A 22989-nucleotide genomic window follows, 5' to 3' on the forward strand; every position below is an offset into this window, starting at 1 on the left:
GCTAAACAAATATTTTGTGGAGGACACAAAGGTGACCTGTAGACACTGGAATGTATTTCATTTTGACCAGTTATGCTCCTCCTCCACCTGTCAACACCCAAATTAGTGTTTCTGTTTACACATTTTGAATACAGAATTCTATTTCAATCCAGCAGTAAGATTACACAATGAATAAGAAGAAACTTTGAAAAAAAAAATGCAGTCATAGATAATTTCATCTCTCTCAACAATTTATCACTAATGACTGAAGTATGCACAGTTACCTACATTATCATACGTAACGCTAGAGATTCCACTTTTATTGAGGCTGGCAACCTATCATAAGCAGAGTTCCCCCAAAGAATGACATAACTGAAGAGCCCAGTGTAGGCTGGGATCTGTGTGGATGAGGAGCTGCCTTACAGAAATGGACCTGAGAGTCCTGGTGAACAAGCTGAACACTAGTCAGAAGTGCACTGCTGTAGAAACAAAAGAAAACCAGCTCTGGGCTGGATATGCAGGGGAATGACTAGTAGAGATTGGAATGTTATCATCCTACTCTGTTCATCTCTTGTCAGGCTACATCTGGACTAAAGCATCCAGTTCTGGTACCCACAATTCAAAAATGGCAGATTGCGGAGGGTCCAAAAAGGACCACAAAGATGAATGTAGGGCTGTAGGAAATACTGAAGGAGTTAAGTATTTTCACCCTGTAGAAAAAGGTAGCTTCTCACTGTTTTTCAGTACTTAAATAGAAGCTACAAAGGGGATAGATGCTCTCTCTTCATAAGGAGCAACGTAAAAAGAACAAAGAGCAAAAGTTGTAGCAGGAAAGTGTGTCTGGAAAGGTGTGGAACTGAATTCCTCTATGTAGGGGAAAAAAAAAAAAAAAAAAAAAAAAAAAAAAAAAAAAAAAAAAGCACTCATTGACATTCATCTATACTTGCTGAAAGTTTATGGAGACCAACCAATGGATGTGAGCACAGTGATGTGGTGGGGTCTTGTGTTTTATCAATGGCAACAGTTACAAGAAGGACAAGCCAAGTTCCGGACAGACACGCAGATTTTTACAAGAGTGGCATTCAATCTTTTTCATAAGTAGTAAAAATACACAGCTAATGATATGTTGAAAAACAGTGCTGTGTAGCTGAGAATTTGTTCTGTCAAATAGTGTGCTCTTTGTACTGTTGTAGTTTCCATGGAAATAAATAGAAGGCATTACTTTTGGAGTTACTGACAAATATTGATTATACTGTCCTATTAATTCAATATTTTAAAATTGAATGTGACAGGTAACTACCATTTTGATATTTGTAGAGAATCAGAGATTATATTAAGGAAGAAATGAAGTTACACTTACCAAACCAATTGAATTAGTTTAGGTCTGATCATTACTTACCATAATCCATTTTTTGAAGCATAATAATACTATGCTTTAAGCAGCATAACAGAGAATAACATTTCAGTGTTCATCTGTGAGTATTTTTGTGTTGTAATTGTTCTGTGTGTGTGTGAGTGCATATATTTTGTTTGTTTTCTGTTTTTTGTTTATAAGTTTTTTGATACCCAATGTCATAAATTGGGAAAGAGGCAACCCTTCCCTTAAAAAAAACCTGATTTATACCTAGGTCTTTCAGATTTTTTCTCCCCTTTCCATCAAGTCTGCTGAGGGAAAAGATGCCAAATGATCCATTTGGCCCCAGTCCACATAAGCAGTTAACTGATGTCTCCATATTCATGCTGTGTCAGAAGCTAAAGCCTAAGCATTATTCTAACTAGATTTTTCACAGGAATATCATGGAACAAATTTTTAGGTAAGTTAATATCATCTCTTCATCTGAAGTGATCTCCACAGTTCTCACTTTTTATATAATATATATATATATATATATATATATATAAAATACAGCCTAACAATTGCTGCACGTGATCAGAAATGGGCAATCCTAAAAGCAGCCTCCTCTTTTGCCCAAGTGCATTGAAGCTTTCCACAATCTGTCCTGTCAGTAAGGAGGATACTTTATTTTTGTATGAACATGCTTTAACTCTCCTGCTGAAGCTCTTACAAGGATGCACTAATTCATGAATAATATACAAAGGATAATACCATCTAATAATTAAGTATTGAAGGCACACATCTAGAAGAAAGAAGTTATATGTACCAGACAATATTGTAATTTTTATATTTTTATATTATGCAATAAATTACATAAACATGCAATTCATATCACACAAGTAGTAAGAATTCTCCTCAACACATTGAGACAATTCATACTGATTAAAATAAAACATCTGCAGCATCATATTCTGAGAATAGCATTATTAATCTATAATCATTTCATGTGAACTATGAACTTCTATACATGGCTCTACTTATTTCACAGCTACACACGCACGTGTTGTGGGTCATAGTACTGCAAGCTTACAAGTTATTCTGTGGCACAACATGATGGCTCAATGCTGAAGTTCTCAAGGTGAGAAAGACAGACTTACATATTCTTCTCCCCTAAAAAAGGAGAAATAATCCAGTCAATTTTATGATTCATTACCCATTTAATTAGTATGTTTCCTCTTAAATAAATGACTGAAGCAGTTTTTTCTGTTTCTGTGGTCTTTTAAACGAAACAATTATGTTACATGTATGACTAGCACAGCTCAATCATCCCAAGCCTAGTATATCTGACACAATCCATCTTTCATAACACAAATCCTCTTTGATCTGCATTATTTTGAGTGGTGCTTAGCTCAGTGTTGAATTTTTCTACCCAATAAAAGGAAAAAAACACACTTTTAATTTAAGAAGTGGAGACCAGAGTTATATGGATCATGTCGAAACAATAAAAAACATTTTTGAGGTTTAAATATTGTTTTTTTAAAAAAAAATTGTGTTTTTTTGAAAAAGCAAGGTTTGAAAGCTAGGTTACATAGAAATAAATATAACACTAATAACGTTTGTTTGATAGTGACAATCAATAATCAATTTACAAGCTGGAAGCAGAAAGAAGAAAAAATAATACAAAAAAAATAAAAAATATATATCAAATAATGAAACCATTGAGCATAGATTACAAATTGTACATATATGTCACTTGGAGTACATACATATCAGTTGGAAAAGACCTCTAAGATCATTCAGTCCAACCATCCACCTATCACCAATATTTCCTAATAACCATGTCCCTCAGTACAACATCTAAACACTTCTTGAACATCTCCAGAGTCGGAAAGTCCACCACCTCCCTGGACAGCCCATTCCAGCACCTGACCATGCCCTCAGAGAAGTAGCATTTCCTGAAGTCCAGTCTGAATCTCCCCTGGCGCAACTTAAGGCCATTCCCTCTAGTCCTATCATTAGTTACATGGAAGAAGAGTCCTACTCCCACTTCACCACAACCTCCCTTCAGATAGTTGTGGAGAGCTGTAAGGTCACCCCTGGGCCTCCTCTTCTCCAGATTGAACAATCCTGGCTCCCTCAGCCACTCCTAATAAGCCCTGTGCTCCAGATCCCTTACCAGCTTTGTTGCCCTTCTCTGAACACACTCCAGTGCCTCAAATGTCTTTCTTTCAATGAGGGGCCCAAAATTGAACACAGTATTCCAGGTGCACCTCACCGGTGCTGAGTACAGAGGAACAATTACTTCCCTGCTCCTCCTGGCAATGCTATTTCTGATACAAGCCAGAATGCCATTGGCCTTCTTAGCCATCTGGGCACACTGTCGTCCAATATTCAGCTGAGAGTCAACCAATACCCCATGTCTGTTTCCTCTACACAGTCTTCCAGCCACTTTGTCCCAAGCTTGTAGTGTTGCCTGCGGTTGTGGTTAAAGCGCAGGACCTGGCACTTGGACTTGTTAAACTTCACCCCGTTGGCCTCAGTCCAGCTATCCAGCCTGTCTAGATCCCTGTGTAAGGCCTTCCTATCCTCAGGTGGATCGATACTTTCTCCCAAATTGGTATCACCTGCAGGGATGCACTCAGTGCCCTCATCCAGGTCATCAGTAAAGATATTGAACAGAACAGGCCTCAATATCCATCCCTGGGCAAAACCACATGTGACCAGTTGACAGCTGCATGTGACTCCACATATTATCACTCTCTGGGCCTGGCCATCCAGCCAATTCTTTACCCAGTAGAGAGTGTACCTGCCCAAGCCATGGGCTGCCAGCTTCTCCAGAAGAACACTGTGTCTACTGTCTAGGTAGACTATGTCAACAACCTTTTCCTTGTCCACCATGTGGGTCACCTGATTATAGAAGATGATGTTGGTCAAGCAGGACCTACTTTTCATGAACCCATGCTGTCTAGGCCTGATCCCCTGGTTGTCTCGCACATGCTGTGTGATTTCTCTCAAGATAATCTGCTGCAAAATGGCACAGAGGTCAGGCTGACAGGCCTGTAGTTCCCCAGATCCTCTTTATGACCCTTCTTGTAGATGAGAGTTACACTGGTAAATCTCCAATCTTCTGGGACCTTTCCAGTTGACCAGGAATGCTGATAGATAATACAAAGTGGCTTGGCTATCACCTTCGCCACCTTCCTCAGCAACTTCAGGTGGATCCCATCTGGCCCCATGGACTTGTGGCAGTCCAGGTGTAGTAATAGGTCTCTAACAGTTTCCACCTGAATCACAGAGGGTTTATTCCACACCTCATCCCACACTTACAGGTCAGGGGGTAGAGTACCTTGAGGATAACTGCTCTGACTTTTAAAGACAGATGCAAAGCAGGCATTGAGAACCTCAGCCTTTTCCTTATCCTCATTGGCCACATTCCCCGCCACATCCAGTAAAGGATGGAGATTCTCCTTAGTCCATTATGGAGGAAATAACTCATAGAAAAATACTGTTAAATTAACAACAGTTGAAGCCAAACAAACCTGAGGATTAAAAGATGGACGGATAGCTTTGATCTAGATGGAGCACGGGGAATATACAGGCATAAGAAGAAGGATGCAGTATACTATCTGCAGTGGTGAATATCAGGGTGAAATCCACCCATGCTGTTCCTATCCTGTATAAACTGATTGAATAAGGTATTATAAGGTAATAAACTGATTGAATAAGGTAAGAGGAAAATTAGAGCACCTAATGCAGTGTGCAGCTTGGCTGCTGATGTTCTATTCATACATTTCTTTATTATCAGTTTGAATATCTCAAAAAGCCTGTTTTCTTAGCGTCAGTATGATTTATGCAACTGTAGCCAAGTGCATTGCAACTATATCCCACAAGGTTAAACAGTATTGTTTGCCCTAACAGTCTTCAATATTCAAGCCAAGAATTCAGTCCTGGCAACTGTAGCCCTGTAAGACATTTAAGCACATCAAGACTGCTTCAAGAACAAACAGTTCTACATCCATTCCTTCCTCCCACCTCTGTCATTAGCCTTTACACAGTCAAAATACAGTTCTCTCCTGAGAGCTGTCCTAAAGAACAATAAGTAGCTGTAATAAATGCTAAAAGCAGTGAAATTGTAGGCCACATTCTAATTAGACATGTGGGAAAACAGTTACATCAGTTATAAGGACCAAATTTTTTACGTATCATCGAGCAGTTGGCCAAAAAAAAAAAAAAGTACTTTCAGAAAACATAGCTCCATAGCACCAAAGGTATATTTGGAAGTAAAAGGGACATGTCTACTTCAAGACCAAATGTAAATGGCTTAACAAAAACTGAGTAAAATAAGTCAATTCTAAAAACGAGCTAAGTGTCTGTACCAAAGCAAATCAGTGCAAAGCTTCCTCAAAGTATTGCTCAGATGAGAAATTATCATCTGCCTGTTATCTTGAAGCTGCTGTAAAAGTGTATATTAGCCTAATTTCAATTGATATTAGAGGCAGTGTATAAGCATTAATTAGCTTTTCCAGAGCTACCCTTAAATAAATTGATGTAATTTCATTTCATATTGAAGTCATTCAAAGTGGGACTTTATAGGTGTTTATATATTTCTACAAGAAGTTTACCTTTGTTATTACAGTTTGTTACTTGGAAATATCTTCAAATACAGGGAAATAGCACAATATTCCCTACATTATCACTAGTGCAGCTACTTGTACAGAAAAAAATTACTCAAAGTATACAATCTATTTGGAAATGTGTCTTTTCCATTGTCAATACACTCATCTTAGCCTCTGAGATTTGCAAATATAGAACTGCCCACATAATAAGCATAGACATTTCTTTGCACGTACAGTTTCTGGAAGCATTTATCTCTGAGTAATATTGACTGAACTACTCAAATGACTGTACGTGTGCCTGTGACTGTGTGAAAGTTGACAGGATGAGAACATGTATTTTTTGAGTAAGAATTGTTTAATGTGATGTAGTTGTTGAATCAAAAAAATAATTATTACAGCAATTAAAGTATAAAACTTGAGTCAGCATGTTGTTTCTGTTCCTGACTCTCCCTGACTTTGTAATTTTGGTCAAGTAACTTAGTTCCTGATTCTGCAAACGCTTTTACTTATGTTTCTCTTTATTCCACAAAGAACTTCTTCTGGAACAGTACATTAATATTTATTTAACTTAATAAAATAAGGGTCTGTTTCTGCTGTGACACATGGCACATCGCACAATGAAGCAGAACAAAAGGTATGGCAGGACAGGGATTCCATCCAGTGTCTCTCATTTGCTTTGCCTCTCCTCCTCCCTTAGACTCAACACGTGTCTCCAAGCTGTGAATACTTGTAGACAGGGATTTCCTTTTCCTACGTGTGCCTGAATACCTGTAATGCTTCTAGATGCTGCACACAGACGAGCCAGACAGCGACCAGGCCCTGTGACATAAGTTGTGCCACACCATGGCTGAAATAACCCCCTCTGCTCCTTCAGCCAAAGCTGCTTTCCTCACTAGCTGAGTCTTTTCAGCAGCAGCCAAGCGAGAGACAGAAAGCGCCGCAGCACTAGAAGAGCCGGGCAGTAACTGAAACACTGGAAACGGGCTGGGAAGGGAAGGCTGAGCTCTCGCATAGAGGATTCCCTCCGCAGAGATAAGCCCCGACAGCGGGAGGGCCCGAGAGAGAGCTCTTCATAGGAGGGGCACCCCGGCAGCGGCTCCACGCTGTTACTCAGCACTCCGGCGCTGGGAGGATGCGCTAACTCCGTCCGACGGAGCTCCCTCCTCCCCCCGCACCTCCCCCCTGCCCAGACGCCAGCCACGTTCTCCGCATCGCCCCCCCCCCCAGGCCCCGGCGGCGCGGGGGGAAGGGCGCAACGACGCCTCCCGCTCCCACCTGCGGCCCCTCCTCCGCCGCTCCCCCGCCTCGCGCACACCCCCCGACCTGCCCGCTTCCTTACAAACGTAACCGCCCACCCGTGGCTCACGACGGCAGCGCGTCTTTCCACTGGCTGCTAGAGCCGGCCGTCAACCGCCGCTCGCGGAGGGGCGTTAGAAGGTGGGGCCGGGCGGGCTGTCAGCGGGAGCGGCCGGAGGAAACAGCGGCGGTGGCGGGAGGTGCGGGGTTCGATGTGGGTGCAGCACGTCTGATCTCGCTCGCGTTTTCTTCGTCTCTTTTCCTTTCTTCGGGCTTCTCGCGTTGCTTCCGTGTTGTTTTTTTTTTTTTTTTCCTATCGAAACACGTTCTGTAAATACATTCCAGCACCGTGTTTTTTTTTTTTTAAACTTAAATTATTTATTATTATTATTATTATTTTTTTTTTTAATTGGAGGCCAAATACTTGACAGAGCCGCTTTCGCGCTCCCGGGCCGAGCCGAGCCGAGCCGCAGGGGCTCCCTCATCGCCTCGCTCCGCGCCCCCCTCCTCCCCCGCAGCCATGGATCACCAGCCCAAGTTCTTCGAGAACCTCTCCGGCACCGGGAAAGCCATCGGGGTGCTGACCAGCGGCGGCGATGCCCAAGGTGGCTATGGGGAAGCAGGGGGAAACGAGGAGGGTGGAAGGGAGGCTGGGGCGCGGAAGGGAAAAGAGCAGCGGGGAGGGTAGGGGGAGCCCTCGGGGGATGGGGTGAGGGAGGGAGGAGCGCGGGGAGCCCATGTGCGAGGCAGTGCGGGAAGCAGGGGCAGCTCGGCGTGGGGAGAGGCTGCTGGAGGGACTGCGGTAGTCCGCGGGCTCCTATTTCCTCGCTGCCTCTCTTACTGAGGCCGCTGAAAACCGTTTTTGCGCGGCCTCCGAGCTGCAGGAAGACTCTCTTATCCGTCTTTCCTGTTCTCATCGCGTTTCTCTACGCGTGGCCGCCTCCGAGCCTGGCAGGGCAGAGGATAGAGGCGCTCCGGGCACTTTCACCACCAAAATGTCTTCACTCCGGGAAATGGTGGGGAACGGAGGCTGGTGGGAACCAGAGGAGGCTGCCTGGCTGCTGACAGCCCTCGCCTCATCCGCTTCTCTGCGTGTTGGCACCGGCAGCGCTTTCCTGTTCCTACCCGTGATTCAAAATCTCGGGTGGTGCTTGGCTCTCTAGCTCAGCAGGAGCACGCTGCAAACGTGTTTCACTTAAATGCCTGAGTGTAAGAGGGAGTTCTAGCCACGGGAAGAGGGGGAACAAAAGACCTATAGACGTTAGAAGAAAAGAGAAAGAGCCTCGATCGCAAAATACTTAGTTCTGAAGTCGTGTTTTCCCACACTTTCATTTCCCCTTTTCTACCAGAAAACCTCACATAAATTAAGTCTAAAGTTTCAGTTGATTAAGGCTCTAAATCTCCGATTTTTTTATTATTATTATTTTTTTTTCACGTGGCTTAGCAGGACTTCTACTAGTTAAGTGAAGATTGCTTTCAGCTTCCTTTGCTAGGTCACAACTATTTTAGTACTATCATTGCCAGAGAGTGCTTCGGAAATGCTTTATGTTAAGGAATGTTCCTTTAACACGCTTTTTGAAGGGTTAAAAAAAAAAAAAAAAAAAAGCCTCTTTCCTTTGTGCATGGGCTTGGAAGTTTAAAGACCAGAACTAGCAGCCCCGCACGTGGACACGTGTCGGTCCTGCCGCGTTTGGGGCATCCTCGCGGTTCTTCCAACGCGTGAGCGGTAGCAGCAGCACCCCCCGCTCTCCGGTGTCCGCTCCCCGCTGTGTCCCCGTGCCGGCAGCTCCACGGAGCGGTGCCTCCGCGCTTCCTCCCCGCCGCCGGTGTGTACGTGATCCGCTGCGAGTCGCTGCGGATTCCGCCTCCTTGCGTCATCGGGGATGGGAGAAGCATCCTCCCGCCCTCTCCCTGCAGGAATAACGGGGAGTCCCCGGTTTTACTTAGAATTATCGGGAATCTTTCTAATCGAGAGTGTGAGGGGCTCTAGTACCAATCAGAGAGGAAAACATTGTAGCTCTTGAGAAAAAAACAAATCGATTACCTTAAATGGTTTCTCTCTTGCTCCTCAGTTGGGTTACGTTTGTTCAAGTTTTATCTACAGTTTGCTCTCAGTGTCATTACTTCCACTGCTAAATGATTCCAGAAGGAACTGTGAGTCAAAGCTTCTCTGTGTTGATGGTCTGGTCGCCAAATCGCCATTTTAACTTCTAAGTGTGACAGGGCATTGCCTCAAGCAGCAGTAGCGTGTTCAGCAAGAGGCTGACTCGCTTCCGCGTGTCTGGCGATTATATAATGCACCAGCAGATGCATCTCTTTTTTATAAAGTATTAATCTCTGCTGGCCACTGTGTGAATTAAGACACTTAAAGGACTTTCAGAATCTGTGAGTAGCATCTAGACTATTATCCACCAGATTGCAAATGAAGCAAGGTAAAGATTAACAACAGTGAAAGTTGCTGTCTGAGGAATGAGATTGTTGTGAAGACTAAACAAAGCAAACTGGATGGCTTCCAAGATATTTTGTAGGCAGCTTTGTTGACCTAACTTAGAATAACTAAAATGTAGTTTTAGAATTTGGTCCTTTGGACTGAATGACACAACACAGCTGACTTCCATAAACCTTACTATCTTGAGAACAACGTGGATGTGTAAAATACTACCTCTGTTCTGTTTGCATGCTAGGTTAGGCGTAGGACAAGGGACAAGATGAGTCATGCCTTGTCAAGGTCATTTGCCTTCTGTAGGGCAAATGTGCTAGAGAAGTTGTGAACTATGAGCAGAAGGAAATACAGTGGTATTGCTGCAGAACTCTTTGAAGATACATGTTCAAGCAAAACTGTAGGGCAGGCAAAACTACCAACTCTGAAGTAGGCAAAAAAGATGAAAACAGAATAGTTTCAGACTCCTGTTTTCTTTCAGATTTTTTATATAGACATCAGAAATATTCAGATTATCTGTAATGCAAACCAACCTCAGCAGGAAAGGCAGTGGAAAGAGCATCAATTATAGTTACAATAAACATGAGTCTTCATCCCAGTAGATGCCTTGATTTAGATAGGTGGGCAGTAAATCTTTGCCTAGAACAAAATATGCTTGATATTTTAGAATACAAGTTACTGCCTCTGCGGCTGCTGTACCTTTTGAATAATTTAGGAGTAGCATTATGTAAAATACACAAGCTTTTCTATTTATGGGATATTTTAAAGCGTAAATTACTTCCTCACTTTTGTGGTACTTTCTTGCAAGGTTTTATGCTTGTCTTTTTGACTGACTGTTGAATATTAAGGACTATATAACATGTACGCTCCATACTAGGGTTATTATGATTTAGTCATCACATTTCCAACCCCACCATAAACAATACGCTTGTGTTAAAGAATGTATTAGTGGTTTATTTTACGTCAATACACTACTTAAAATATTACACTTATTTTATGTTTATGCACTAATGTGTGCAAGTACTAAACTTAGCAGGCATTACTTTACCTAGCCAGCTCAATAGTGAACTAAAGCAAGTACTTTCTTCCTTAGTCACAAGTACCTTGAGAGGGAAAAGAAGTTCTGACAGTTACTCTCAAAGTTCAGGAGTTGATTCAGTTTGTGCGCTGTTTCTAAATGATGGTGACTACTGCTCATAAAGGTGAACTGAAAATGGGTTTTGAGTCATTCTTCTGTCATCACACTGCAGCACTTGCCATGATCTCCTTTAAGTACAGTGGTAGTATTTTATGCTGGCTACCGGTACCATGGATAATTTTGACAGCTGTAGGTTACTTTTACATTTGTGCAACCTCCAATTGGACTGCCTGTTCTAGGATCATCATAGGTGTGGCTCTACATGAAGAAGAGCCATATCATCTGAAAGCTAATGGAAGGCAGATTTGCATCACTGGAAATATTGAATTTGTGGCTGTTGCCCATCTATTCACCCGGGATTTTTTTTTTTTTTTTAAAGGCGATCACATTATTTCTGAGACATACTAAAAGGTTTAGTGTTGTGGCAGATAACAATTAAGGGAGGTAGAATATGGATTGCCTGATAATGTCTTAGAATGCCATAGATGGTTGCTGCTGAAATTAAGACTTCTATTTCTCTGTCTGAAGCGTTACAGATTTACCAATGATGTTTCAAGGCATATTTAATGTGGTAGCATAGATGTGCTGCTCTTGTCATGATCGGTTACACTGGAAAAATGGATTGTGATTGCTGGATGAATAATAAATTAATAAACTAATAAAATGCACTCCCTTATGATGTCCAAATTGTAGAGTTTATTTGCTAATGCTTACGTAGTTTGAAGATAATCACTGAGGCATCTATCTCAGAAAATAAGATTCTGTGTTTCTAGAGACAGGCATGTGCAAAAAGCATTTAAATTATGGACATGCACACATACATAAGTAAAGTCAAGGCTTATCGTTATTAATAGATGAGTGTATCTTTTTCATGACATTTAATATTTTGGAGGAACTGCATCTATAATTCTAAGATTGAAAATAGACTGTTAGTATGCTTTTTAAATCTTGAAAGAGATATGTATCTGGTATGGAAGTTATGCAAGTATTTGCAATACAAGGCTCTGATCTAATACGGTGTTACTGTTAGAAAAGTCTATGGCATTCAGTTATCTAGATTCATTACTGTAATTCAATAAAATGTGACATGATTAAAGATAAATGGAGAAAACTCCAATTATTATTATTTTTTTCAATGATTTGTTCAGGTTTTGTATTTGTGTTTTTTCTTATCGTTCAGTAAGATTATTATAGTCTCTTAATTCATTACTATATAGTCTCTTAATTCATATTCATTTTGTTTCTGAATTAATTCTTTCTGGTTCATAGTGGTAAGACATTCCTGTAATTTGTGTGTTTTGCTCTATAATCTTTTAACTCAGGTTTCTTATTCAAGATAGTACTTAAGTACACACTTCGTGGTTTAGCAAACATGTTTAAGCCAATACCTATCTTTAAAATTGGTAGTACTTAAGGATTTCTTGATCTGTGACCAAAATACATGTTTTTGACTTCTCCTTGGTTAGTATTATAGTTACTGTATAAATACTTCTTTTAATTGACTAAACTGAAAAAAAATTAGCTCAACATGATATAGCGTCCTAGTTTCATTCGAACTCCTGTGTTGTAGTTCTGTTTGTGTATGTGAAATAGGATGAGCCATGGGATAGAAATTTTCTTTTGAGGGAAGGGATTGTCTAAGAAATAACTTAAAAATTTCAGCGATTCTGTTGGTAACTCTGCTGTGGAAAAACTAGTGATTTCAAAGACAGTTGAATAGACAATAAATTCCTAGATGGTTTTACATAATTCCTATAATTAATTCAAATAATTGCAGATAGCTTAAACATTGCTGAGTCCAAAAGGACAAAATAAATCATTTCCTTTATCAAAGGCTTTAATGCAAAAGCAAATGATAATTGAGAAAGAATTTGAATAATTCTTATGTTATTAAAAATAATGTTTTTGTCTGTGGCTTACTTTTGAAGCTGCTATTCTAATCCTATGTGTTTATTGGTGCCGTATTTGTTACTCAGAACTAAATTCATGATTAACTGGGTAAATCTATTTTTCAGTAATAAGCATAAAATTACATTTCATAGATATTATGGTAATTCATAAATGCTATTGTAGGACTCCACAGATAATGAAATAGAGCAGGGTTTTGTTAGATAAGTTATGCAGAGACTTTGTGAAATGCTCTGTATTTACATATTTGTATTGCTGCAAGCAGCAGAGTGTTCAGATTTCAATAGCCAAGATATAATGGTCTAAAGTTTTAGTGTTTTACCTGCATTTTGAAGATACCAAATCATAATATGCTTTAGTCCTCAGCCCTCATGAGGTGCTAACCACTTTTGCAGGAGCTTGCTAATAGATGCCCAAATCTACCTCCTGTATGAAAAAAAAACACACATCACCAAATAATAACAATGTCTATTGCATAAATTTACTGAGTTTCAGTGTGGGTACTGAAGAAATGCTTTCTGTCTGTAACTTGCAGTTTTTTTGCCCTCTTTTCAGACAAGTAAATTATGAGCCTTACCAGTTTTTCATATAAGACACAGGGAAATGAAGAAATACTTTAAAAGTATGTGATGATATTATGAATATATTAATGTGAAAAGGATTAACTGATTTCTCATTTTGAGAAATAAATTCTATTTTTCAAGTGTGAAAGTTAAGTCTGGTCAACATTTGCAGGCTAATTTTTAGGGAAAAAGTGATATGGGAGAAAATTTGGAGTAAGAGCTACCTTTCTTTAAAATATACTATTTGGAAGATTTATCCTAAACATAGAAAAGTGTGATACATGACCGATAATACAGAAATATGAGTAGTAGAAAGATGAGCGTATGCCTTTAATAGACACTGTAATGTTTGTATTTCATGTGTGTTGTTTTTGTTGTTTTTTTTTGCTGACAGAACTTCAAGTTTCTTGAATCAGACACCTTTTCTACTTGAATACTTGAAGAAAAAAGACAAAAGTTAGCACAAGTTAACAAGTGAGGCAGCACAGTCTTTGTAGCTGAACATGCCTTAATATTTCCTATTTCCCCTTCTGTGCCAAACATGAGAGGTGTCAGAGCTGGGCCTCGAGAACAGAAAGTTCTTAAAGCGAGGCAGTTCTGAGTAGTCCTCAGTGACTGACAATGTATGTCTTTCCTTCAGAAAATGAACTTTTTAGCCACTCTTCTAGAACTTTGCAGTGATATGGCTAATTTTAAAACTTGTTCTTACCTCTTAAAAACAAACAAAAAACCTGAAAACAACAAACGGTTGTTCAGCTAATGAGTTGAAGTACTCAGTGGACTTTAATGAAAGGAGTAGCTTGTGCTTGTCTTGTCTCGATTTGCAGAAAATGGCAGTGCAATGACAGTTCATTTTATAACTTGGAAAAATGAAGGGTTTTTGTCTGTGTTTCCCAGAGGACCTGGTGTGTTTTTGTATTACTTTCTTTTTTCTTTATTGTTTGTTTGAAAATTGTTCCACTGTGTGTAGTAGATTTGTTTTAATCTGGAATTTAGCACGCTGACTTTCTTTTCAGCACAGCATGTCGAAAGAATTTCTCAGCTTTTCCTTGGCATTATCCAGATCTTGTTCCAAAACTGCTTTTTTTTTGTGCTCAGCCACAGGGCTGAGGGGCAGTAAGAGAATTCTTGCTATTACTTCCTATTTCAGAATTTATGGGAGAACAGTTACTTAGGATTTTATTCTTAAGGCTAAGTGCCAGTATACAAACAACAAATCAGACTGCATGACTTCTTGATTTTGGCAGACTTTTTTTTTTTTTTTAATTTATGTTTTATGTTAAGCCACTTCAGTAACTTTTGAAATATTTGAGAAAACTTTAGTCTCATTCTCCTCTCCTAATGGTGATAGAAGTTGTAGAGGTAGATCTTTATGGCATACTGTGTTATGGGTTATAAATTCTGGTTACCCTATTTTTGTATTTCCATATTAGTGAGCATTTAATGCCTCTGGTAACAGCGAAGCTCGCCTACTATTTTGTTACTTTGATATTACCGAATGCAGCAGGTTTAGAGTGGTTTCTTTTTTCTTTTTTCATGTTTTTGTCATTCCTTTTTAACTGATGTGCTGGATTATTTCTTTCAGTGTAGCCTAGCTGCTGCTTTTGTACCCAGGCTTTGCATAATCCCTTATGTCCGTGTAAGGAGCAAGTAGAATATTTTTGTGTGAACTAATTAATGAGTGAGATGACACAGTATCTGAAGGGATGTATTATGGTAAAAATTCATTTAACACATGTAGGGGAACCAGTCAAACTTTCATTAGTGTTCAGGAGATCAGGTGTTTGATTGTTCAACTTGAGTGTAAGACTTCATATTAACGATCATTTATTAGATGTGTGAGGAGAGAATTCCAAGGAATTTCAAGGAAGCAAAGTAGTGTGTAGGCATTTTTATTTATTTATTTATTTATTTATTTGAAATATAAATATTTATTGTGTTGATTTACTACTACTTTTTTCTTTCTTTTTAATTGGACACCTGTCAATGTCAGGAGCTTTGGTTGTGCTCCCAACAGAACACTGGCTGTATAGATTTGCATTATTTTGGAGAGTTCGGGGAAAAAGCTATTGCAGCATAATTTCTCCTTTGAAGGAGCTGCATTGGTTGAATGTTTTACATTTCATATTGAAAACTTAATTGTGACAAGAATTTCCATTCCCTTTCTGGTTTAGTAGTTCTTACTTTTATGATGCTGTTCTACAATAAGCAACAGTTCAATAACTGATCAGTGTGCATATTAGCATTCATATAGTTGTCTTTGATTGATTGCCAATCTAAGACAATCGTTACATCAAAGCAAATAGTTTTGTGCTTTTTGTATTCATGGGCTGATAGCGCTGTCATTAGGCAAATTCCTGACTAATACATGCTGATCATTGTCTGTCATTAGGAATGAGTTAATGTTTTGGGCTTTTAAATTTATTTTCAAAGGCACTGATAATAGACAATACACATACAAAGATAATAAATACCAATGTGATTTTGCTTTTTCTTAACAGGTATGAATGCTGCTGTGCGTGCAGTAGTACGCATGGGAATATATGTGAAAGCCAAAGTCTATTTCGTTTATGAGGTTAGTGGGGTTTTTGAATTCATTCTGTATTTATCTTCTGCCTCTACTTGAGCAATCTGATTATACTTGTGGAGATTGTGAAGAGCAAGTAATATAGAATAAAAAAATATATTGTATGTATCATTACCTCAACATTTATTTTCATACTTATTTCTGAAAATTGCTTTTTATATGATGTGTGATTAAATCTATTTCATTTAAAAACTACTTTTTATTATGTATTGAATTCTCTGTGTGCTGCTGTAAGCCTGAAAATGTTGAGAAAATAGGTGGTTGTTGCTCAACTGTTGCTCAGTGGTGAATTCGAACTTTAATACTCACTGATGTATTTGTGTATCGTTTAGATGTTTGTCTGGCCCCTATCATTGTAACTTATAATTACCTCCTTAAGCCTAGTTAAACTACTAATTTTTAACTCTGGCTTCCTGCCAGGGTAAATGGGATTGTTGTCCCTATTTCATGGATAACACCAAGAGCTTTTATACAACTCCTTTTTACCAAGAGTTCTGTAGGGCTAGTGCCATCTTTCCTGGCTTTAGTACTGAAATCCTTCTCTATCAGTAGCGTGTTCAGACATAAAATTTTGCGGTTGAAGCTTTTAACTGCCTGTTGATTGCCTGCCTGCATGAAGAGTGTTAACCTGCATAATGTTCTTAACAGTTATTTGACACAAAAATGTCGAAATTTAATATAAATTACAAGAATACTATTTAAGCCTGGTCGACTGAAATACACTTTCACTTAAAATGCGCAGATTACACAATTCAGTAAATAGTTCTTAGCAAAACACTCATTCTATTTACACTTGAATTCCTTTACACCTACTTAGAAGTATGTGGTGACTAGAAATCATTTAAAAAAAAAAAAAAAAAAAAGTATATGGGGCAAAATCCAGTAGGCAGTGTTCCTAACAGAATGTGCTCTTTGTTTTTAATGTGATTTATCAAAAGGAGTTCATAGAAATGATAGGAAAGTACTTTGTTTTCTTTTTTTGTGCATGCAAAATATACAATTTAGCTTTAAAAGGCAGCAATTTATCTACTTTCTTGGTCTGCTTGTTCCTAGGGTTCATTTACTAAAGAGACTTGAAGTGTATTGAAATGCAAATAAGTAAAACACTGTGCTCCGAAATTCTTTTGTACTACGCTGCTACAGCAAGTAGCTCTGAATACTTAGTGTGTGCTAATTATGTGACCAACCTCTAGAATTCTTTCAGTGTTGAGCTGTTCTGAAGGCTTGCTGAAATGGGTCAAATATTTTTGAGGAAGGGAGGGTTTTTTTTGTTACCTTTAAAGGACAGATTTATTTATTTATTTTTTTATTAGCTCTGCACTAAGAATTATCATCTTTATCATTCGTCCTAGAGTTTGTTTGTTACCTTTTAAAGGCTGTTTTGTATAATGGAGTGTATTTAGTCATCAACTTCCATAGAAGTTCTTCTGTTTTTCTGAACTTCAAAAATCCCGCTACAAAGTACCGTGCTTCTGTAATAATTACTAGAATTTGCTAATGTTGTTGTCTGAAATATGCCCATTCCCATTACTAAACCATCCTATATCAAAATCACAGAATTTTTGGAATGAGAGTCAGTTGTATAAATAAAGTTACTGTTGAAGTTTTGATTGTTGGAGCTATGACCACTTGTTCCAGTGCTTGACTACTCCCTCAGTAAAAAAACTTTTTCCTGATATTTGATGTGAACTTCCCCCGACTCAGCTTTCATCTCATCACTTATCACCAGAGAGCAGAAATTCGTTCCAGAGCACGCCATGGGCTGCTGTGAGAGTTCCTCTCAGTTTTCTCTAAGTTAAACAAACCGAATACCCTCAACTGTTCATCATAAGTCATGCCCTCCAGTTCTTTCATCGTCTTTGTTGCCCTACTGGCAAATGTTTTCTTATTTGGAGTCAAAAACGGAGTAAAGTCTCAGCCTTTTGAAGCTTACTTTGTTGCAATTGTAGTACACTTGTTTTGTTCTACTGTCACTTTTGTCTTCCCTCATAAGAACTTCTGCGTTCTAAAATCATCCATCTTCTACAGCTGTAGCCAAAACTAGGTCAGTATTTGAAGTAAAAAACATAAACTCCATTTTCCTGTGCTTCATTCAGAGGTAAGAGAGAGACTATTATTGTAAACAAGCAGTCAACTAGACTGATTTATATATGTATGTATTTTTTCTAAGTTTATCTTCTGAAAGAAACTGGAATTCTCATGCTACTTAGGCAGATTTTGACTCCCAAAAGGGGGTGTGGGGTTGTGAGTATGGGGCTACTGAATCACGGCCTGAACCTTTGATTGATCACCTGAGGCAAGCAATGAGTCAGCCACGGGAGCACAGGTGAAGGCAATTCACCTGTGCTGCAGGAAGGGGTGGAGCCTGGCTCCACCTCTCCTAGACCTATTTAAGAGCTGACTGCCAGTGGGGAAGGATCTCTCTGGAGATCCACTCCATCAGGAGTTAATCTCGTGAGCCCAGGACAGGGTGAGTGATTTTCTCTCCAATATAAATTATATTAGCCAAACTCCTGGAGATATATATGTATACCATTTGTATATCCATTGATTATACAGTATGTTATATGAATAAGAAGCTCACACTAATATTATCAATATTAAAATATTAATATTATCAATATTAAAACTAGTTTTAGAATAAAAATAATAATTAAGAAAGAACCCCAGCAAGCCAAGCTCATCTTATTTTCATTGAAGCGGACACATCTGAAAATCATTCTATTCATACGTGGAAATAGTGCTTTTATACACTGTTGCCCTGATTTCACATTTCAATCATGTTATCATCTTTTAGCATTTTAATTTTAGCATTGTAACATTGTATCCTTGTAGAATAGCACCACTATTTCCCAATCTCCTCCAGATTGGATTCAAGCTTTGGTATCCATTAATTAATTTCACTTATCCTGTGAAAATTTAAGAGGTGAAAGCACAGTACCAGGCTACTGTAGGAGACTAGCTTAAGGTTTTTGTTTGTTTTTGTTTTTACCAAAAATGACTGTTTTTAAATGAGAATGAGAAGTAAAAGTTGTAGCTCTCCTCTGTGGCAGTTTGTTTTAGAAATAGATGTTTCTTTTCCATGGATTGAAGCGTATAACTCCCCTGTATGCACACACTTACCACTAAGCTATGGAACTTTTAGATTGTTCACCTTGCTTTTAGAGGTCTTTTTCTCAAGAGGCCAGCGTTAGAAATGCAGTGGTACTGCAGCCGTGGTTTTCTGTGAGGAAAAATTTATTTTATATGCCCTTATATATGGTTTGTGCCCTCAGTGATAATAGTAATTTGTTACTGAATAATAACCAAAAAAGCTCAGTAAGGAAATTTAAACAACTGCTGAAGCCCTGAATGTCTTGCATGAAAGGTATCAGAAGACAGATTGTTCTTTTCCAGAAGTTTTTGTAGACTTAAGATGAGAAGCAGTATTTACTGTCTGCCCCTTTCTCCAGAAGTTATGGTGTATGTGTATGCATCCTGTGAATGTTTGAAATCTCAGATGTAGGATAGAGGAAGGAAACGTAAAAGGGTTATTTTCAAGTATGATGCTTGCTGTACTGATGAAATATTTCAAGTTGAATTCTACCTTTAAAATGAATTGCTCAGACCTCAAGTTGGTGTCAGCATTTAAATAGCTAAACTTGTAAATGGAAATCATGATCTTTGTTAATACTTCTTTTTTTTCTTTATACTTTTTATAGGAAGCTTTCTTTGAAAACTTCTGTGCCTTTTGCATTTGCCTATTGAATTGAAATTGTAGTCAAACTGTTTAAAGTGAGCTTAAATACACCACTTAGCAAGCAGAAGCAGAACTGAATTAGTAAAAGCTAATATAAGCAAAGCAAAATGGATCTAGCTTGTTCCGAAAGCTCCTTGTCTTTCCTCTACAGTTAGGGAAATCATTAATACAGCCCTTGTTATTGCATGTTTATATAGAGAAACTATCACAAAATTGCAGAATGGTTGGTTGAAGTTGGAACTGACTGCAGGTGGACAAAATGACTTCCAGTGGTCCCTTCCAAACTCAGCCATCCTATAATTCTGAGTCAATAAAGCTCATCTTTTTTGAAGCTGTGCTTCAAAATGTAAAACCACTTTCAAGTGGTGTTTGTCCCTTCCCTCTTTCCTATGTTTTAGATAGGTTAATATAATATGAATTAGCAATTTTCATGTCTTTATATAATATCCCTTTTCTACATATGCCTGTAATACTTTCTTGAATGCAACTTTATTAATTTTTCTTTCAAGTAAGAATGGAAGGTGAATAATTGGAGCAAATATATCGACTGTATGTATTTTCGTCAATTTATAGTGCAGCTTCCTGTAATCTGTTACAAGTGCAATGTCATGATACTCTTTCAGGATTTATTGCCCTTGTATTTCAGTGCTATAGTTGCCAAGACAGAGATGAGTAGGAAAAATTTTCTATCCAGTATTGAGTGACACTATGAACACTCTGTACTCTTGTTTGTTTTTCTTTTAATACCTCTTTGATAATTGCACTTAGTTTTTATCAAGCTCAGCTGGATACACTGGAATAAATCTTACTGAGAATCTTTGCACTTTCTCAGAAGGATATGTTCTTTCTCAGAAAAATATTGTTAAAAAATATTGTTACATGTCTTGTATATGGACATACATATATTTGTAAGTACATTGAAGTTATGTAGATTACATGTCTTTAGTTTCCCAGCTTGGTCTTCAATTTTGAAGGAATTACACAAACAATGCCTCAGCTTCAAGACACCTATTTTGGATGTGTATACATTAGATACATACTAAAGGTGTATGGAGACTACACAAAATATTGAAAAGATCTGTTGAATGATAGAAATTTGAGACCGATCATCTTCTACCTAGCTATTTCTTTGCTCTTACTCAGTCATCTAAAGTGTAAATTAATTTGTCTCACTGAGCAGACGCTTGTAACATGTTCCCTTTGGCATCTGTACTGAAATCCTTGTGAGTTTAATTTGGGTAACTTGAACTTCTGTGGAGGCCACATTTCATTTATCCTCGCATCCTATTATGTTAGTGAGGCATTCCCAGTTTTATAGAATATTCATATACTATTCTATTATACGATACTCTAGTATTACCAATTTACTTTTCATTGGATATAACCTTTGATATAACACCCAAATTAGGTGTTTTTACTTTATAGTGTCAGTTTTGCTGTCTTCTAAACATACATATGTCTAAATATATTTCCTAACATGATACTTGCTTGGACAGTATATCCTTTAAATTAAGTATCTTTTAATTCACTGTTTTTAATTACTTAGAGTTTCATTAAAATATACACAGGGAGTACTATTACAGTGGAAATGTTACTGCTTTTCAAATAAGACTTCTGAAATGCTTTCCTTTTTTAGGGTTACCAAGGAATGGTTGATGGCGGTGATAATATTGTTGAAGTTTCTTGGGAAAGTGTATCCAGTATCCTGCAAGTGGTAAGTATTAGGGAATAGGGGTGAAATCTAATTCTCTCTCTTCTTCTTTCTTTTTTTTTTTTTTTTTTTTCCCCAATATGAACTAAAATTGCAATTCTGAAATTTTATTTATGTGATGACTGACTGACCAACAGTACCTATTTATAGTGTGGTTGCCTGACACCTTCTAAAGAACTTAAGGATCTTAAATGTAGTACACAAAAATCATCTTGAAAGCCTTTGTTCTAAATCTTCAGTATCGTGATGTTAGCCTCCTAAAGACACACTGGCAAAGATATTATAAGGTCAAAATATGGAATAACTATATTTTGTAAGGCAAGTGAATATCCAGTTGAACTGGATATTTCTATGGAAGCTTGTATTAGCTATGTAAAGCTATAAAGCAGAGAAAAACACACTTTTTTATTTTTTTAATAAAACAAACAGGAAAAAACCTGGAATGTTGAAAGTTGTTATACATGCATGTATTTTGTATGTTTGTTTCATGCTCTGTCCATCTTGTACAACCTGTGGTCTTATGACTAAAAGAAAGTTGAGGTGGTGTGGTCAAGGATTGATGAGCAAAGGCAGGAGCAGAATGTCATGCTGAATACGTACTGTAAGAATAACATCAATATTGAAGCTGAGAATGTATTTAGTTGTTCTGATAAGAGACTTCTCAGCCTACTAGGATAAGTTGTAGTACACTGTTTCAAATGCAGTCTCTTTTCCACTCACAATTTTTTTTAAAGTATGAGAATATCTAGCTTGGTATGTTTTCTCAGTTATATTACATGTTACATTTTGACAATGTCTACATGTACACAGATGTTTCGGGCATTTTGAAAACAGTTACTTTGGTTTCTGGAGAAAGATTTTTTTTTTTAAGTCAGATTAATGTATGCAGTATATAAATCAATGAAATAGAAAATTGTACATTCTTCTCAGAAGTTCTGTGAATGTACAATAAATGCTAATTTGGAGCTTTAGGGATGGATACATCTTTTTTGTGCTTGTTCATAGATTTCATGACATTAATTAAAAACAGTTGTGCTGGATCAAATTCATCTTGAATCTTGACTACTTAGTGTTGTATCATTTACTTCTGTTATCACATAGAGTAGATATTAGGTAATTAATTGGAATGCTACTAAAATTAATCCCAAATAATTTAACATTTTGTTTCAAGAGTAGCTCTTTATCAGTCATCTTTGAGTGTTTCTCTTTTCCCTAGTGTATGTATCCACTCCTGAGAACATAATTTCCCATGAGCTTGGTAATTGTTTCCATTAGTTTTTATTCACTGTAGAATTAAAATGGCAGTTATGCTGCAAAGTAACTACTCGTCATTAATGCAACTTAAATAGAAACAAAATATCCAGTAATATTCTGGATTATAGATTTAAACTAAATTCCCTTTATGTTCCCTTTTTCTAGGGAGGTACAGTGATTGGTAGTGCACGCTGCAAATCCTTTCGTACCCGGGAGGGTCGCCTGCAGGCAGCCTGCAACTTGGTTCAGAGAGGAATCACTAATCTTTGTGTGATTGGTGGAGATGGTAGCTTAACTGGTGCCAATCTGTTCCGTGAAGAATGGAGTGGACTTCTAGAAGAACTGGCGCAGAAAGGTAAGTTTGCGTTGAGACCCACCAGACTCACAGTTCAGTCTTCAGAGAAGTTTTGTATTGTAACTAC

General features: G+C 38.1%; 1 protein-coding gene and 1 long non-coding RNA gene across 7 annotated transcripts in view; one reads left to right on the forward strand and one right to left on the reverse strand.

The window, feature by feature from the left end:
- The window catches only part of LOC104911382 (uncharacterized), a 45915-nt gene extending 36363 nt beyond the window's left edge, over positions 1-9552 (reverse strand). Inside the window, exons 1-3 of one of the 3 annotated variants that reach the window (XR_014884158.1) lie at positions 9272-9552; positions 7287-9138; positions 2406-2485 (exon numbers count right to left, since the gene is read on the reverse strand). This is a non-coding gene — a long non-coding RNA (uncharacterized LOC104911382). Of the gene's footprint in view, positions 1-2405; positions 2486-7270; positions 9139-9271 lie in introns of all 3 variants that reach the window. The other 2 variants (XR_014884159.1, XR_014884160.1) reach the window with 2 other exon arrangements.
- PFKP (phosphofructokinase, platelet) overlaps positions 7692-22989 on the forward strand; it is a 41599-nt gene continuing 26301 nt past the window's right edge. For all 4 annotated transcript variants that reach the window (XM_085227061.1, XM_085227063.1, XM_085227062.1 and 1 more), the window contains exons 1-4: positions 7692-7832; positions 15778-15851; positions 21239-21316; positions 22733-22922. In XM_085227061.1, coding sequence (XP_085083187.1) covers positions 7748-7832; positions 15778-15851; positions 21239-21316; positions 22733-22922 — 427 coding nt within the window. In that variant the 5' untranslated portion in view covers positions 7692-7747. The remainder of the gene's footprint in view (positions 7833-15777; positions 15852-21238; positions 21317-22732; positions 22923-22989) is intronic.

The sequence above is a fragment of the Meleagris gallopavo genome, chromosome 6 (assembly GCF_905368555.1).
Source record: "Meleagris gallopavo chromosome 6, MGAL_WU_HG_1.1, whole genome shotgun sequence".
Lineage (NCBI taxonomy): Eukaryota > Metazoa > Chordata > Aves > Galliformes > Phasianidae > Meleagris > Meleagris gallopavo.